Below are 19,787 nucleotides of genomic sequence, written 5' to 3'. Positions count from 1 at the left end.
AAAATAGAAGAAAAGAACAATACGACAGCTCTAACTAGAGACAAAACCCTCCTCTTGCCTTATTAAAAAAAATAAAAATCCTTTATTAACAGCAGGTACAACCAAGCCAGTGGGCAGTGAGTCTGCTCTACGGTGTTGAGGATTAGTGAAGAAAATGTAAAATGGTCTCTTAGTCTATGCAGTTATTTCTAGAATGTACAAATGACAAGCAGTGCATCTAGGAAAAAAAAAATCTCCCTTTTTTTTTTAATTCACTCGTCTGTCTTAAACTGGTGGTTTAATCTACTATTTGTTTGTTTTTTATTTAAAGGTGCAAAAGTACTCCAGTGGAAGATATGACAGAGGAGAAATATAAAGTCAGAGGGCAAAAAAACTGCTCAACATTTAATGAAAATAGTAGAAATGTGGAGGTCCTGTCCTTTGCTCATAATTATTTCATGCTTCCTTTGGGGCAGACAAAAACTCCCATCTCAGGCTGGGAGCACACTAACCAGTGTCTCCGGAGCAAGTTGCTGAGTGTGTACACAGCTGAGACCAGCTAATTAAATGAGGATGGTTTCTAACCATAAGCTCTGGTTGAGGAACATTATCCTCTTCGTCACCAAGCAGCACCCTGATCTTACTGAAAGGCAATGAGTTCTTGTTTATTGTGTTCTTGTGCCGGAGATCTACGAGGCTAGGCTGCTTTGTAGGAGTACAAAACATCACATTCCTTTTGTGTCAACGCGGAGTCAGGCAACAGTTTCATTTGCTGTAACAGTGCCCTGATCTTGTATTCCTGCTTTCCTTATATGTGGTTTGTGTCACAAGGACCTCTGAGTGTGAACTGCGAATCAGGCCATCTAACAGCAGGTCACTTGACTGCCGCAACTCTGACACACACCAGCAGCTCTACGAGCTCCTTACCCAATTTACCTTGCTTGGACACAAAAATTGTGGCATGCTACAGTGAAATTGCTCTTTAGCTTTTTGAGCGATACAACAGACTGAGGTGCAAACTCAGGTAACTCAGCAGAAAAGAAGTGGCAACAAAGAAAATGACAAACAGGGTCTGAGAATTGAAAAAGCAGCAAAATAGCTACCTGAAATGAACAGAAATGCTAAACCCAACAACTTTCCTGACAGAAGAATGTAAATAAGCAGGCTGAATGGTGAACAGCATTAATAAATGGGATTCGTTGGTTTTACAATATGCACATGGAATTGAGTGTACACAGCTGCTTCAGGGAAATAGGAGCGAGCCCTGAGAGGCTGGGCCCATGAAAGACAGGTTCACGATGAAGGATCACTTCAAAAGAACTTGTAAACAATGGCAAGCCCATTTCAATCCGCTCTGCACATAGATAATAAGCCAAAAATAAACACTGCCTCCTCCATCGGGCATCATTCATCGAGCGCTTGGCCGTACAGTGGACAGCCTGTGAATTTTCATATCAAAATAAAATATTTATGTTAGAAAATAAATGTCAAATGAGATCTAATTTGGTGTGAAGACTGGATAAAGGTCTTGCTGATAGTGACTTTACACACAGCTCCATGTTGATGGGACAGTTGTAGCTTGATGTGCGTCTACATTCACTTCCCCTGAAAGGTCATCGGTAAAAGCTACTTAATGCTTCCCAACATAATTTTCATGGACATTATGACTAATACCTGAAAGACCAACATCACATCTGTTGATAAAAGCAAAAAAAAAAAAAAATACTAGAATAATGGAGACTATTAACTACAAATGGATCTATTTAAGCAAGTCAAACTCTTCAATTCACATTCTAACACTGCTAATGATCTACAGCACAGATGTCAAACATACGGCCCGGGGGCCAAAACCGGCCCGCCAAAGGGTCCAATCCGGCCCGTGGGGTGAATTTTTTTGGTCGTTTTAATCTAAAGTGGGTCAGACCAGTAAAATACTATCAGAATAAACTATAAATAATGAAAACCACAAACTTTTTTCTTGGTTTTAGTGTAACAAAAAAAAAAGTTAAATTACACAAAAATGTTGACATTTACAGACTAGCCTTTTACAAAAAATGTGAAAAACCTGAACAAATATGAACAACCTGAAATGTCTAAATAGAAGTATGTGGAATTTTAACAATATTCTGCCTGTTACTAAATGTTTTGTGTATTTGTAGATCCACTGTGATCTCTAAGTTGTGATGCACATGTATAAATGATAAACTAAGGTGTAATATTGTTAAAACTACACTTATTTTCCTTCAGGATTTTCAGGTTGCTCATATTTGTTCATGTTATGTTCAAGTACAGTTCGTAGATGTAAACATTTTCATGACAGAATTTGACTTTTTTCACTCAAAAACATTAAAAAACTTTGGAGTTGACATTATTTATCAGTTCTTATGCTATTATTTATATTATTTTACTGGTCTGGCCCACCTTAGATCATATTAAGCTGCATGTGGCCCCTAAACTAAAATGAGTTTGACACCCCTGATCTACAGCACTAGAGAGCAACTAACACTACAGAGCTACTAAACTGACCACTAGCCTAATTGTACTGACCTGTTCACCTCAGAACCTAAAGCCCCCCCAGAGCAGAGACGCCTAGAGAATATAATCACTGGGACTGAAGTAGAGGCGTCTAGCGACCTCCAGGCGTGTGTAGTTGTGGAGGATCCAGGTCTGTATGGGACTGTTGTTACAGTATTCCACAGTGGGGCCGTACGTGCCATCCTCCAGACGACTGATGGTCAGACATGACTGGGTGATGATGTGGAGGAAGGTGTGCTTCTGCGGCGAGCCGGGAGTGAAAGGGACAGATGGTGGTGAAGGTAAGTCTGAGAGTCATCTGTTGTTCTTAAATGAATCCATCTGCTCTTAACACCAAATTTCCCACTTTAATAAGTTCAAAGACAGTTGCTTTTAATAGAAAAGTTTTTCATTGATTTGAGGTGATCAAAACCCACATGAACCCTTTATCGGGCAAGTGACTATTTTTAGGCATTTCCACACACATTACAAGACAGTGACAGAAACAGCTACAGTTAGTACAGTGATGCAACAATCTTAGGTTCAATGTGGTCTACAGGGTCTGTAAGGTCCACCTCTGCATGAACAGTGAGTGTACCTGCTTTGTTAGGTACCATGAAGTAATGGTACTAATGTAAGGAATGATGTTCAAAGGGATAATGTGGATGTGGACAGGGGTCTGGATCAACACTTATGTTGTTGTAATGTTCTAAAATACACATTCCTTTCAACCTACATTAGTTTTTCATGTATGTTTTATATAGGCCTATACTTTTGGGGGTTTTTTTTGGCCACTTATGGGCAAGGAACCAAATATGGTAACTTCACTCACCTTGATTTTCTCCATGACAATACAAAATTTGGAAAAAATTCACAAACGCAATAAAGTCTTGTTATGTCCTCCAATAACACACTAAGGTTGACATGATTTATTAGAGTATTTCAGAGTATATATAAGTGCCCTACAAATGGTTAACCACCTGAACTTCAAATAAAAAGAATGTAGAAGACCAAAAATATGCTAAATAATAATTTGCACTTACATTTCCATTGAGATGTCATAAAGGATGAAATACTAACTACTTAGACTATTACTCATGTCGACACTAAAAACGTAATTACCAAAAAACTGAAGCACAATCTTCCCTTTAAATCTTTAGTCTGACATGTGATGAAGGTTACAGAAATATATAGCCACTATTTTTCTTACGTGTGACTGTTTCTGGAGAGAGTTCATTCAACGTGGTTTATTTCTGGCTGAAACAGCAGAAAAACTGGAAATAAGTAAAAGCTGTCCATCACAGTTGTGAATGAGGACGTCAGAACTGTGCAGACGTCAGATATTAATGTGAAAATGAGACTGATGACCAGATCAAATGTTAATAGTACTGTAGTCGCTCAGGAATGAGCCCCTGTCCATCAGACTCAGGCTGAAAATAACCTCAACCACTGGCAGCAGCGAAACCCCAGCGCTGTTTACAACAGAGACTAGTCGTCTTTATTTATGAATTATTCATTTTTTTCATATTAAGAATGCACCACGAGAACAAAGTGTAATGAATGGATTTCTCCTAGGGTTTGTTTAATGCTGGATGGAAAAGCCTCTGGGTTTCCTCCTCTTGTCTTATCTACATGTCAGACATAGGACAACTCAATCACTGATAGGTTACACTGTTTTCACTGCAGTATTTCCAAACTCTTTCTCTGTGGTTGCATAAATTGTTAATATAAAGGATGCTTTTTGAGTTGTACAATCCATAAAGCACTTCAAGTTGTGAGTCAACTGGGCTTAAGGTGAACATTTTACTTCTCCTATGTGATTCAAAATGTCTTCCCGTCTTTCCACCAGAGCCTATAGCAGTTATTTTTACATGATTATGGGCCTCAAATGCCACATGGGAAATAGCCTTATTGTCATTGTTTATAGAATAACAATAAGAACAAGAACAAGAATAAGAATAAGAATAAGAAGAGTACTATACATGACTTAACCATCAAATATTAAAGTATTATTTGCATTTTGGTGCTACGGAAAATGAAAAACTGTGATTTGCAGGCTTGTATATTATATAAATTTGTTAGTGTTTTCTAATATCAAGTGCTCTACATTGTACAGCAAGACATGGAATTAGATTAGAATTAAACCTGAACATAACAGTTTCCTCACTCCCTGAGTTAAAGACTTCCATTTCACATTCAGACTTCAATTATCTACTCTACTGACCACAGACACAACACAGTTCACATACACAGAGTTACAGTATAAGTACGACTACTGGAGAAACGGGACTCAAACTACTTGAACAGCTTACCTCAAAATCATATTCCCACTTGCCAACATACTATATAAAAGCAGAGCACAGGAGAGACACAGCTGCTGGGTGGAAAAAGCAACTTGACTCTATGTTAAGGCTGAAAAACTAGCATACATCACCATCTAGTGGCAGAAATCAGGAACTCAATGTCCCACTTTGTGCTACTGAAAATCTCAGTGTGCCCTACTGCACTATGCAGTCCCCTCAGACTCAGACATAATCAATGAGCTTTTCATCCGTCATTTTTCAGCCATCTGGAAGCAGTAATGGTAACAGGCAAAGACTGCCCGCTGACCGATTACTTGCCCGTTTTTTGGAACAGAGATCCTACCTCGGCATCGTACTCGAACATCTGATTGCCCTTCATGTGGTGACACTTGAGCATGACGACCGGCCCATTGAGACGGGAGACGTCCAGGCAAAGGTCATCTGTCCTAATTTCTTTATCAGCTGTGTATGAGAACACCTGGAAAAAAACAGCATATTTGTCATGGTTTTTGCATTTCAGCCAAGTGTATAATAACTGTGTCTCCGAGTGTTTGTGTTCTACGTATATATTAGTACGTATTATGTGATTAATTACATTTGCATTTTCATTTAAAGACTATTATTATGTATCACACCAAACCACAGAATCTCAGTATTGTCTTGCAGTAATACAAACACTGTATTTATTTACTGATCATGTATCTGCTCACTAGTTCTCACAATTAAGAAAAACGTCAAAAAAATCTGCATATTATCTAAAGCTGATACCTACTTCACATCTTTCCTCATTAAGGTTTTCTTGTAAAGATGAAATCTAATCCTTTGGTGAGCAAAAAAACTAATAGCTAAACTCCACAAAAACACCAAAGAAAGTAACTCCATTGTCAATATGTACAGTAGTTACGATCAAATCTGCAAGATGAATGTAAACATTGATGTATTTTCCTCTTTACCTGGTTTCCTCCCATGCCGTGGCAGTTGAAAAAGCCCACTTTCTCGTTCTCCTTTCTTCCCATATTGTCCACACACTGGTTAGTCTCAACATTTCTGATCTGCAGGATGAATACACAGTTAGAAGTAACAGCAGTCTCCAAGTCTGATTGAACTTTTAGTTTCTAATTAGTGAGTTTTATTTATTTTTATACTGTCGAGCCTTTCACAGTTTACAGTGGTACTTGAAAATTTGTAAACCACAAATTTCTCCTTCTCTGCATAAATATTACCTAAAATATGGTAAGATTTCCACGCTAAATTAGATAAACAGCACCTAATTAAACAAATGTCCTATCAAACTGAACTACGTGCGGCAAAACTATGTGAATCTCTAAGATTGTCGCATCACTTTACAAGGAAAATCAGAGTTGAGTATGTCTTTCAGCGACAATCGGGGCTCTTTAGCTAGAGTTGTTGATGCTAATTAGGCAGGAAAATTTTACAGAACAGTTTCTAAAGACTTTGGATTCTACTAGTCGACTGTCAGGCAGATAGTGAACAAATGGAGAAAATTCAACAACACTGCTTCCCACAAGCGATTGACCAAAAATGTTCACACCAGGAGTATGCCATGTAATAGAGCAGGAGGTCACAGCCAACCCCAGGGTATCGTCTAGGGCACTGAAGTCCTCCGTTTCAGTGCTGTGTCAGTGTTCATGAGTCAAACATCAAGAGAACACTAAACAGTAGCGGTGTACATGTTCCAAAGGAGGAAACCATGACTGCCCAAACAGAAAAATACTGCATGTGTGTGGGCTGAACAGCTTGGATGTGCAGCTCAAAGGATGTCTAAACATGAAGCAGTTTAATAAGAAATACAAAATAATATTTTCAAGAAATATAGAATTGAAGGTGTTTGATTATCACTGGGTGTTTATCGCTTTCCTCTGTTATTTTGGTGTATGTGTATGTACAATATTGCCCATAAAGCTGGAATGAAATATCCACCTGAGACCCAGTGAGGAAAAGTTTTGGCTTTTTACAATAAGTAACTGGCTTGATTGGAAACAGCATAATGCAACAGTTTTTTTTTTTTTTCCAGATACATTGTGACAATGTGATTTATTCTTGATAGATAAAGTGTCACTGGGACTCAGTATGTGATCCTTGCACCAGATCTAAGGTGATTACTGATGTGTATAATTAGGAATAAAAAGAGGAATGTGTCTGAAAACCGAATTATACCAACTTTATGGGCAAGAGTAGATATGCATAAATGTATTCGGGTTTCTATCTATCTATCTATCTATCTATCTATCTATCTATCTATCTATCTATCTATCTATCTATCTATCTATCTATCTATCTATCTATCTATCTATCTATCTATCTATCTATCTATATCTATCTGTGTGTGTGTGTGTGTGTATTATAATTATGTGTGTATATATGTGCATACTGTATAATGTATGTGTATATGAGTTTGTATGTATATATACAGATGTGTATATATGTATGTAGAATTTCACTGAACTACAATTAAATTAAACCAAATTTAATTCCGTTGTATTTATACAGCGCCGATCATAATACATGATTATCTTGAGGCGCTTCACAAATTCAGATGAACCTCAAAAGACTATACTTATGGGGGAAGGGTGGGAGTAAATTACTGTTTGCGTCTTTCTACTCCATTTCAAATAAATACAGAGACTGTATTTGTTGTTTTCTGCTTGTATGATATTTCTATTTTCATTATTGACTGATTGATTGATTATTTTGAACATGTCAACAACTCCAATGACTAACAAATACAATTACAAAATTGATAAATGCAATGTGGATGAACCTGAATGGTATTAGAAAAATGTTGTGTTATGTTTGGTTCCAACCAAACATATTAGACCAATATACAAAATATGGTGGTGGTATCGTGATTTGGATTTTATTTACAATCGCTAAGGAAACTCTGAATACAAACAGAACTAAACACACGAATAAAGATAAATGCCTCATTTGTTTAGTTGGGTCCCTCTTGCAGGTCATACATGAAAATCTGATCATATTTTGGTCAAATTTATGCAGAAAAAGAGAAAATGCCAAAGGAAACCGTAAGGAATCACTGCATTTCCTTTTATACATTTATGAGACATAATAGTGCAGCTTGTACGTCTAAACAACAAATCAAACATGTTTTATTAAAATACAACACAGTCAGACCTTGCTTAACATTTCCTATTAAATATTTACTAGCCCTCTGATACTGTGTTCTAATTTATGCATGATATTTACTGCTATTGTCTCATTTTTACTGTCCTGAGATCTGACTGCATTACTTTTAAGCTTTTGTCTATTTGTTTACAGTTTTTCTTTATTGCTTGCTGGTTTAGTCACTTCAACCGACCTGATGTCGACAATTTGCCGTTTATGATTCACATGCTGCAATGTTGAAGCTAGATCACACACAGCATTCACAGCCTTTGTGGTGTAACAGTGACAGACAAAACTGTCAACTTCACCACACACTACAGCCAGTTTTACTCGCATGTCAAGTCGTGACTGAAAAAAAAAAATTGCTAGATAGTGATCATGTGAAATGCATGCACTGTCTCTCTGAATCTGAGTCTAATTCCATAAGAATCAAAGAAAATATCATACATATAACAGATATTGTGCCAGCAATCAATTCTACAGTAATTCAACTTTCATAAATCACCTGCACTTTCAGAGCTGAAACTGATGCTAGAATGGACAGCACAGTTCTGAGTCACCCAGCTATCACAACTCCCACTGACTTTATAGCCAACTCAGCTTTCTAATGAACTCATACATTCACAGCGGTAAAGCTGAGCTGGCTCTATATGTTGCCTAAGCAACTTATTATGCCCATCATGCAGGAATAGAACAGCGTTCATAATTAAGCGATATAAAACCTAATGGTTCCAGCTGTTAAAGAACGGCTGACTGTGTGCTATGGAGGATGAGAATCAGTCAGGAAAAGTCTAGTTTAGAGGAAGACAGGAGCTGAGGTGCTGCAGTGGCTGAGAGACACCGACAGACAGAGAGAGAGAGAGGGAGAGCGACAGAGAGCAGAGCCAGCTCGTACTGCAGTACAGCAGAGCAGTACAGATGAAAAATCCTCTTATGCTCAGCAGTATGACTGTTGGAGGATTACAAGCTCATTTCACCATCAGCTCTTCAACTGAAATTACTCTTAAATGGCCTCCATCTATCGTACAGTCACAGGCTGCATGTCAGCTCTGACTTCACCACATGCCGCACTGATACCGACATGGAGCCACGAGGACCGAGAAGTAAGGAAAGTCTTTTTCTAAGTGAGCAAAAAAAGTGCTCAAAGGAACTAAAGTACTGTCTTAACAGAATTAATTAGAATCCTCAGGCCTTGCTCTAATTTATCACTTAGTTCCTCAACCCTTTTAAGTTTCTGAAATAGGCCTTAGCTCTGGGTCCCTTTCTATACAGTTTATAAGTAGGACATAAACATATTCCACTAAAATGTAGTTTTGCTTTTGTATTTGTCTATTTATTTTACAATATTAGTTTTGCGTGCTTTGCTTCTGAACATGGAAGGACTGTATATTGGTTAGTATGACAGTTTGATGGTTATAATTACTGAACAGTTAATGGAATGTTTTTTGTTAGATTAGAAATAATTTAGTTCCTTCTTGCTTCACATTTTACTCTTTTTACTTATATTATAGTTTTATTGCACTTCTATTGTGTTTTCTGTATTTTATTGGTCTGTTTACAACACTTTGGTCAACTCTGTTATTTAACATGCTTTATGAATAAAATTGGATTCGATTGGATTCTGTTTCTTTGGTAGTTTGTTACTTACATCCTCAACTCTTTATAGTTTCTGAAATAGACCTAATCTCTGTGACAAAAACATCCCTGTCTACATAGTTAAAACAGGAAATAAACACTTTCCACAAAATTATAGATTTGCTGGTGGACAATTTAACCACCTGACTATTATTAGTACTGCTACAACTATTATATTTTTGCTTTGCGGCACTGTAAAGCTGTGTAAAATCTATGCTTACACTATATATAATCTAATCCTTATGCATATTATAGTTGTGTAAACTTGTGATTGGATCAAAATGGTGCATTTATCATACATGTCCAACAGGAACAACTGGGGGATGTTTGTTTTTATCTCGTCTCATTCAGCCCTAGCTGGATCCTGAGATTTTCCGATTAATCTTGCAGTGATGTTGTCTCCTGAACACAAAGCCCAGGAGCAAGGACATATCTGACTCGACGCAGAGGGAGGCAGTGGAATCTGCCGCATAACAGGAGATGAGAGTACAAGAAATCTCATACTTCACCAAGTGAGTAGTATCTTCTGGGGATCTGGGAGTCTGGGTAGATCTTCTCTAGATACCAGGAGAAGGGTTTGCACTTCAAGGCCTCGCGGAGAGCTTTACGGGAAGAAACGTCACCGTAGTCCACACGCATCACACCTTTAAACACACAACACAAAAAAACAGCAATTTAACTATATGTACCACTTTATAGTTACATTGTTTTGATTAGAAAATAAAAGATCAGTCCTGGTTCTCTTTGGGTTCTCAGCCTCCTCCCAATGTCCAATAACATTCACTTTAACAGGTCATCTGGTCATTCTAAATCATCTGTAGGTGTTAAAAACTCCACTTCCTGGTTGGGGAGGGGCAAGACCTCGCCTCACCTATCAGGCCACACCCAACCATTTAAGACAGACCTAGGCATTGTACGGCCGGGGGCCACATGCGGCCCGATAGCTGACCCTGACTAGCCCGCATGAGGTCATTGGCAAATTAAAAGTCAATGCAAATATACATTACTGTAATAGATGCAACTAATACAACGGCAATGCTTTTATTTTGAAGAATCTGCTAAATTAGCATATTGTTGTGTGCACTTTCTGTGCTTAGCAAAAGGCTTATGCACTGATTGGTTTGTTGGTCAGCTAAGGCCAAAAAAAGAAAGACTGATTTGGAATGCAGAGTTTTTAACAGGACATGGACTGTAAGTATTTCTTCGCTGAAGTTAGAGGTAAATAAAAAGCAAAGGAACTGAGATATGCAAACAAAGGTGGATGGATTTATTGTTTTTCATGTAAAGTTAATGTAGAGCTGGTTTTGCACATTTTAAAAAATGTTTTTGTTAATATTCATTAAATAATTGTATTCTGTGCTCCACATTTTCAATGTATTGTTTCATTTACTGTTTCTATAGAGATATATATTGAGCAGAGCTGCAAGTGTATTGATCCAGTCCTTAACAACTGTCAAACTTTCTCATGTGGCCCCATAAGAAAATTAATAGCCCACCCCTGATTTAAGAGGAAGGATCAGGCCCAGCACATCCTCTTTTCCTTTGTCTGACGGGGAGCGTGCGACCTGAGGAAGAGACTAAGACTTAAATGCATTGGCTGGATAGAGATGCATATCTGAGCAAGTTCTATTGTGTGTTATGGTTACTTGAATATCCTTAAGTATGTTTGGAATTGTTTTGGTAATAGAGTTATTGTTTCCCATTGTTTAAGATTTAAATCATCTCATCCATGTCGTCATCTGATCCATTCAACCTGTGATAATCCTGCTGAAGATAAAATAAAAGCATAAACGGAATCCCTGACCAGTTTCATATCTGACCGTATGCCAATGCAGAAGTTTTAATTATTCCATCGCAATCAACCCTTCAATATCACCCATCATAGTTTTTACGGTAGGTGTGTATGTGAAAATGAACAGCTGTTTGACTGTATAGATCAGGGGTCTCAAACTCATTTTCTTTCAGGGGCCACATTCAGCCCAATTTCATCTCCAGTGGGCCGGACCAGTAAAATAATAACATAATAACAACTCCAAATTTTTGTCTCTGTTTTAGTGCAAAAAACCCCCATTAAATTATGAAAATACTTACTTTTTAGTAACTATCCAAACAAAAAAGACGTGAATAACCGGAAAAAAGTGAAATTTCTTAAGAAAAATAAGTGCAATTTTAACAATATTATGCCTCAATTTATCGTTTATACATGTGCATTATGGATCGGATCTACAAAGACACTAAACACTTAGTAACAGGTAGAAAATTGTTAAAATTGTGCTTAATTTTCTTTAGACATTTCAGGTTGTTCATTTTTGTTCAGGTTATTCACATTTTATTGTTACACGATAATTTGTGAATGTAAATATTTTCATTATTTAATCACTTTGCAAATTCATCCCACGGGCAGGGTTGGAATCTTTGGTGGGCCACATTTGGCCCCTGGGCTGCATGTTTGAGACCCCTGGTATAGATCAGCCCAGCGATGAATTGGTGACACATCCAGGGTGTATGATAGTTGGAATGGGCTCCAGCATCCCTACACCTGTCTGGGTGTTGGGAAAATGAATGAATGAACGAATGAAGATGGATCTTGCTTTTATTGCATCGCCGAAGCTGGACACCAGAGGGACCCTTAAAAACCCCTGCATAAAAACACAGGCTATGTGGGCGGCATTGAAGGGATTTTCTATTAACTCTTGTATGAATAACCTATTTTAGGCGAATAGGATATGATGTCACGAAACACAGACTATTCTATTTATACACGTGTGGTATGATTAAAGGGAAGTCATCAGCCGGAAACGTATGGATGCAACAATTGCACAAGACTCTGAGCCACATGTATGTGACTTTAGCCAAATGCACAGAGCATGATGTATCAGCCTTGATGAAAATGAAGACTGAGGAAGGATTAGACAGCTACTGGGCACAGACACTTACAAACACATTAGGCAGATGGTTTCTCCCCAGAGTGCCTCTTGAGGACTCATAGCTTGCTGTAGATAAATCCAGGAGGCTAATTTATCATGAAAGAGCATGATTGCAATGAGGGAAATGCAGTTCAAGATCAGTCAACACGTACGACCTAGAACGCTGGATATTTACGCATCAAACAAATGCCACACAATGCCAACAGCACCTTCTGTAACAGCAGTAACGGCTTACACTTTCGTCTGGGGATAGAAATTTCAAGTTGGCAGATGAAAGCTGTGAGCTGAAGGCCACTCCTTCTCCCCTGGCTCTCAATTTCCCCTTTTCTCCTCTCCCTCTGTAGGGTCTCAGCATCACATGTTGCTGGTGATGAATAGCCTCTTTGATCTGGAAATCGCCAGTGTAGAGGAGGGACGGGGAGGGGATGCACTTTTAATAGGATCACTTGATGCCACTCCCAAACTCAGTCTGAACATACTGTGTTCTTTCTGAGCCAGTAAGCGAAGGTCTGGCGGTAGCGTGGCCAAGATCATTCTCTCTAATGTCCTGGAGGAGCAGACAGTCATTCTGCGGCCACAATGCACAGCGAGACTCATCCATCACAAGCCCCGGCACCGTCTCCACACCTGGCCGTGAAGAATACGCGCTCGACTGAGACGAGAGAAGGTCACAATTTGTGCCGTGAGATCGTCAGATTACGGATGATCCCTTATAGGTCGGCTGGCATCTGAAATACTTAACAGCAGATTTCCAGGACACTGCAGTCTGCTAAAGGGTAATCACATTAAAAAGTCGACAGATGGAGGTGGTTCTCATATCTGTCCGCTAAGTCTTATTCTTTACTTGTTCTTTATGTGTGTGTTTGAGGCAGACAATGGAGTAATGATTTACTCTTGTTACTATAACGAAGTTGATTTTTTGAGTATTTTCTTAAACATGTTATACATTTATTTTAGTTACTTTAATTTAAACTTCACATGTTAGCGAGTTAGTAAGAAATTGCATGCTCCTCCAGTCACAAAAGCCCATACAATTGGATTGGAGTTAAAAATAAACGAACATGCAAGGCCTAGATGAATCTGCAAATCTTCTGCAGAGGCTTAAGTGAAAAAGACGAAAATCCCTGGAAACATCTACGGCTAATTTAACATCATTTGAGCAAAGATGTGGAGCGTGAATGAGTTTCATGGTTACAGTCAGTTACTTTGCTGTTGATTCACAGTTTATTGGGAGAAAACTGTTAATGTTTTGTATTGGTGTAAACCTTTGGGTCTAGTAAAAGTTAATTTTTTCCATTTTGGCTCTACTATTTTTATATTTACATCACTTCAGACCTGAGGCTGCACTGTGTATAGGGCTATAAATAATAAGAATCAACTTTTTTTAATATAGTAGAAATTCACAAAAGCAAATGCGTAAGATTTAGTTGAAGTATATTGAAAACAAGTTACTTTTTACTTTTACTTGAGTGTTTATTTTTACTTCATGGGAAAGTATGTAATATTCCCTCAGAAACAATACAAGTATTTGGACAGTTACACATTTCGCAATTTTTTGTCTCCCTACAAATGAAACAAAGCAATCGAAATGTGATTAAAGTGTAGGTGTGGACTTGATTCAGCCACTCCTAGCTTTGCTATCTTTCTAATAGATTTATTTGGTATTTTCAGCTGAATGACGGCCATCTTCACTTGCATCAACACCTCTCCTCTTTGGATCTCACACTGACAGCTCCAGTGAACAGCTATAAAATGCAAATGTAACTTTTGGAATAAACTCCAGACTTTGTATCAGCATCACCTGGTGAAAAATAACAAGGGAATAGACCACATCTGAACATAAAGTGGCGTGTCAGTCAGTTGTTGTACTTTAGAGCATTAATTTTGCATTTTTCGCCTCTGAAAATGGAAGGACTACATTCAAGATGGTATGTGAGGATGATAAGTGAGGTTAATTACTTACAAAAGATCTAAGGGACTTGACTTTTCATGTATTATGCTGATAGGAAGCTAAAGGATAGACTTGTGTGGAGAAGGAGTGGGATTAAATAAGTCATACTTCCTTCCACTCCTTTTCAAATGTGCAAATGAAATCATGTATATGTATCATTTTGGGGTTTTTTTGTTTTCTTCCATGACTTCTTACTACCTGTTTTATTTCTAAGGACTAAGTAAGATTACTTTGTCTTGTTGCGTATTTGAAATAAATTATTCATTCATTCATTCATTTTCTGAACCCGCTTTATCCTCACTAGGGTCACGGGGGTCGCTTGGAGCCTATCCCAGCTACATAGGGGCGAAGGCGGGGTACACCCTGGACAAGTCGCCAGTTCATCGCAGGGCTGACATATAGAGACAAACAATCACTCTCACATTCACACCTATGGGCAATTTAGATTAACCAGTTAACCTATCAGTGCATGTCTTTGGATGGTGGGAGGAAGCCGGAGTACCCGGAGAGAACCCACGCAGACACGGGGAGAACATGCAAACTCCACACAGAAAGGTCCTACCCCCCGTCAACTGGTGTTGGAATCGAACCCAGGACCTTCTTGCTGTGAGGCACGAGTGCTAACCACTGCACCACCGTGTCGCCCCAAAATAAATTGAAATAAATTAAACTAAAAAAAAAAAATTAATAAATGATTAATGGAATATTTTTGTTAAACCCCTTGAATAAAAGCTGAACACACTTCACTCACATATTGACTGTTTAATTTCATATCGTATCCAATGTTGTGGTGTAGAGAGGAAAAATTACAAACTCACAAAACTTATGGATTTGATTGTATAGTTACAGTATACAATAATAATAATAACCCCTTTATCATCAATCTTTATCATCACTTCTGACCCTCTGTCAGTGTGTGGTTTTGTATTTACCTTCAAAGACCCTTCCCTCTGTTGTATATTTTCTATTTTCCTCTTTTTTTGCTGTGTTTGTGATGGTTCTCAGGGAGGGTGTGTTTGTACCTCCAGTCAGTAACAGGATCACACAGCTTGTGTAGGTGGAGATAAAAATGAAGCTGTTCTTCTCACTTCACTACTCTTACAGGGACTAAAGTTCTGCCTGAGAGACAAAACTCTGGGCAAACTACAAACCGACACCTCTCACAGACAAACAGAATAGGAGGAAGTGTATACTTCAGTTGTATTTCCCCCTAGAACCTTCCCTTAGAGTTTTTCAATGGTGTGGGCAATTTTCTGTGCTCTTGAGCAAAGTAGCTGTGAAAATAAACACAAAGTAAAAGTTTACTTTTCTATTTCATGGGTTTTTTCCCCCTTTAGTGCTTGCTCTCTCCTCAGCATTTGTTGAACAGAAGATAGAAGCCAAGTCTGAACAGTTATCTTTACAAACAAGCAGGAAATCTTACATACTTTGCCTTTAGGAAAAACACCACAGTAACAGTTCAATTTAATTATTAAAATCATTTCATCATCTTCACATTTCTGGTTTGAGGCATGATGAAGCTGCTCTGGAGATGTGCAGTGGATGATATACCTTTACAAATTTCCTCACACAAGTTTAAAGCATCAGTTTACTGGTACCTTTACTGGTACCTTCACACTTTACGGGTACCATCACACAGCCAAAAGTGGTATTCATGGGTGACAAAAGCACCGCTGCATCACCGAAGAATAAAGAGGAAATATACATTTTAAATGAGTGAGGAAGAAAAGGACAGGAAAACGAATCAAAGGGAGCAGACAAGTCTTTTCTTCTCACACCAGTGTGTTAGATGTGATATCGTCAAGCACTTAAGTAGCACACAGAGGTCTGTTAATGAGGACTATTCATATCTGCTTTTGAGCTGCAGCGCACTATGAATAAAACATCTCTTAAATTTCTGACTGAATTGAACATTCTCTAAAACTCTGAAAACATTCAGAATTCATGCCACTTCAGCGTCACTATCTTTGTGTGATTCCAATTTTGTACAATTTAGAAAAGACACAATCAAGACAATTAGAGCCTCATCACAGCTTCATACCTGGTGAGATGATGTAGAAGAAATCTTTGAAGTCATCCATCCACACTTCAGCCAAGCGCCTGTTGTTCTTGTTGATGACTTGGCCAGTTCCTCCGGGGAAGCTGTACGGGGTGGCCTTCCGGAAAACATGGCCCACATGGGAACATGTGATGATTTCCAGAGAGCCACCACACTGCCAGATCTACAGACACATAAACACAATGTGGATTTGTATATTTCATGACAGCATGAAAAAGATTCAATAACAGATATAACAAAAAGTGTTGCAATATCAGAGCTTTGTTACATCCTGATCCTCACTTACAGTTCACTAGAAATTAACCTGTCACTGATAAAATTCTGTTTTGCATTTAAGTGGATTCAAATAAATAGTTTTAAGAACAAAACAAGTGCCTTGGCTTAACAGTTTGTCATAATTATTGCTGTCATCCAGCAGTCGTTCTAAATGAATGTAAATCAAATTGGAAGCTGTGTTTTCTAGATTCATCTGAAATGTACAACACAATGGAATATTTAGGATAGAAATAATAATATCTAGTAATAGTATCAATATCAGAAGTCTAAGACATCATAAATTTCTGAAATAATAATTCAATCATTATTTTCTGTAGAAAGTCAATACACAGCCTGTCAATATGACCATTAGGGATTCTGTTTATGATAAAGCTGTTCATCGTTTTTCAATATAACTTGTTATTAAAAAAGTGGGCCTTTGTTATCATTAATGTAAATAGTTTATTTCTTTATTGATATCATAAAGCAAATTTTTAACATATATTTCATCACACACAAGCCACACGCCCTGATGGCTGATGTCACATGTAGATAAATCCTGCTTTTTCACTATTTTGTGACATTAGCCCATTACCTTATTACCAGACCTGTATATTAATATGTGGGTTCTTAAATGATGAACTGAAAAGAGAAACTTTCATAAATGTAAAGGAAAATACATGATAGTATGTTTAGCAGGTAGTCAATGTAACTCATTTTCAGGTGTAGGCATTTTAATTCCTTTTTGAAGTAAAATAATCAAAGCAGTTTGAATCCATTAGTCATCATGTCTTTGTTAAGACACGTCAAATATGTAAACCTGAATATATACTAATGATAAAGATAACAATGCCATAAACATTACATCCATATCGCTATGAAGTAAAATGAAAGGATTTAAAGTAGCTCCCCTACCTGAAATAAAAAATTAAGCGATTCTTGTCAAATATGATCACTGTTTTGGGGATTATTCAAGCACATCCCTCCTCATTTTCAATGAAAAGTATAGTTTTATTTCATTTTAAATATGTGAAAAAACAAAAATAAAAAAATAAAGGCCACATAAAAATTAAAACAAAGTTACTGCACAAAAAAATATGAATATAAAGCAAATGAAAAACCAACACAATAGAGTTCCTGTAAATATTCTACTTATTTGTAATTCTGGTTGTGTATCACTTACTCTGAAAGACATTTCCAAGTTCTCTCCGCCCCAGATATCCATCCCTGGATCATAGCTTCCTATTTCTTCAAAGTACGACTTGTCTATTGAGAATAACCCTCCTGCCATGGTGGGGGTCCTGGAGGAACGATTCAACAGTTACAAACAAAAAGCACAAAATCCATTTGTAATACTGCATCTCCTCATGCTGTATTCATTAACCATATTAGAGTAACTCGGAGGAATATTCAGAATAAAATAAAAGACCCATTTGTCTGACAATTTGAAACAAAGCCTTAGAGGAGTAATTACTTTTATCTTTTTATTCATTCATTGTTGAAGTCAGCTCTAAATTAAGAATACTGTTTGTTGCTGGGAGTGATTTGCATACAGATGACAAATTATGCCTACTTGGGCTTTGTGTGGCCAAAAAAGGAACTGTGTGCAGGGTTTCTATTTTTATACTGTTTAAATAAATGAGCTCATACACGCTTGTATTACAACGGAGCAAAATCACAACTCTGTGGATGCTCAGACAACTGCTTGCAGTGGGATTCAGAAGGGACAGTGATCTATTTCAATCTGCAGATAAAAATGGCACGGAGGTTGTGAAAAAAATCTAGTTATTGATGCCTCCTCTGTCACTTCCTGTCATCAGCGATATAGCCATTCTCAGATCGTATGAGAAAATCTGAAATTAGAAAGATGTTATTTCACCTATTTTGTACAATTTCACTTTTCTCAGATTATTTCCTTAACAGAAAGAAATTAGGTAAGGAAGACCAGTCATATTGAAAGGAACCCTCATTTTGTAGCATTTATCCTTTCTTAGGTAATTTATCACAATTTATTATGATATTATACACAGCATTTAGAATATTTCAGGGAATATTTTTTCTAGGGCTGTCAAAATTAATGCATTAACACGCATTAATCGATCATCATGATTAATCTGATTCAAAATTTTAACGCAATTAACCCATCTGCAGAATGACTCTGAACATCTCTGCAAACGCATTTCGGGCAGTTTGTCCAAGTAGTTACCGTCGCGCATGTGCAAATGGGAAAGTTCATCCAGTAGTGACAGGCAGAAGAACCAACCCTTAAAGATGGAGGACGCTAAACAGCACGTTGGCCGTCTGGATGGAAATATGAGGACAAAAAAACCCAAGATGGAACAGCTGACCAACATGTATTATGCACACTCTGCAGGAAGGAGTTTTCTTTTCACAGAAGCACTTCCAGCTTAAAATACCACATTAACATGAAGCATACGTTAGTCGGGGATTCTGCTAGCACTTCGGCTAACATGTTGCCCAGCTTGCAACAAACATGTTAAGTGCATATATATTCCCTTCTTTCTTGAGTCTCTGCTCATGCAAAATGAAACGTGATTAATATAGATTAAAAATGAATTATATTTAACTGTGATTAATCAAAATTAATCCATCACAGCAACCCTATGATTAATCTGATTTAAAAAAAAATGTAATCATTTGACAGAACAAATTTTTTCTTATATTCAGTTCACTGATTATGAATATGTTCATTAACTCTTTAAGTGCCAGACAGTTAAGGGGCTAATAAGCCTTAAAAGTGCCACAGAATTTGGCCGTTTTTCAGTATTTCGCGTCGTTTTTATAATATTTGAAGAATCCTGCAGGAAACCGCTCGGTAACATCCGACCGATTGCTGATTAGATCCAAAACGCACCGGACGCAGCCAATTCATTATTGATCGTAATTTGCATAATTTCTAATAATAATAATAATAATAATAATAATAATAATAATAATAATAATAATAATCTTTATTTATATAGCACTTTTCATACATTAAAAACTGTAGCACAAAGTGC

At 37.5% G+C, this 19,787-nt stretch overlaps 1 protein-coding gene across 5 annotated transcripts in view; it reads right to left on the bottom strand.

The window, feature by feature from the left end:
- The window catches only part of galnt13 (polypeptide N-acetylgalactosaminyltransferase 13), a 65,289-nt gene that overhangs the window by 7,792 nt on the left and 37,710 nt on the right, over positions 1-19,787 (bottom strand). For 3 of the 5 annotated variants that reach the window (XM_030125606.1, XM_030125608.1, XM_030125609.1), the window contains exons 7-13: positions 17,951-18,068; positions 16,495-16,675; positions 10,080-10,219; positions 5,750-5,848; positions 5,140-5,274; positions 4,806-4,835; positions 2,527-2,754 (exon numbers count right to left, since the gene is read on the bottom strand). In XM_030125606.1, coding sequence (XP_029981466.1) covers positions 2,569-2,754; positions 4,806-4,835; positions 5,140-5,274; positions 5,750-5,848; positions 10,080-10,219; positions 16,495-16,675; positions 17,951-18,068 — 889 coding nt within the window. In that variant the 3' untranslated portion in view covers positions 2,527-2,568. The remainder of the gene's footprint in view (positions 1-2,526; positions 2,755-4,805; positions 4,836-5,139; positions 5,275-5,749; positions 5,849-10,079; positions 10,220-16,494; positions 16,676-17,950; positions 18,069-19,787) is intronic. The other 2 variants (XM_030125610.1, XM_030125611.1) reach the window with 2 other exon arrangements.

The sequence above is a fragment of the Sphaeramia orbicularis genome, chromosome 21, assembly GCF_902148855.1.
Source record: "Sphaeramia orbicularis chromosome 21, fSphaOr1.1, whole genome shotgun sequence".
Lineage (NCBI taxonomy): Eukaryota > Metazoa > Chordata > Actinopteri > Kurtiformes > Apogonidae > Sphaeramia > Sphaeramia orbicularis.
The sequence above is the reverse complement of the archived record's forward strand: the minus strand, read 5'-3'. Positions and strand labels throughout refer to the sequence as shown.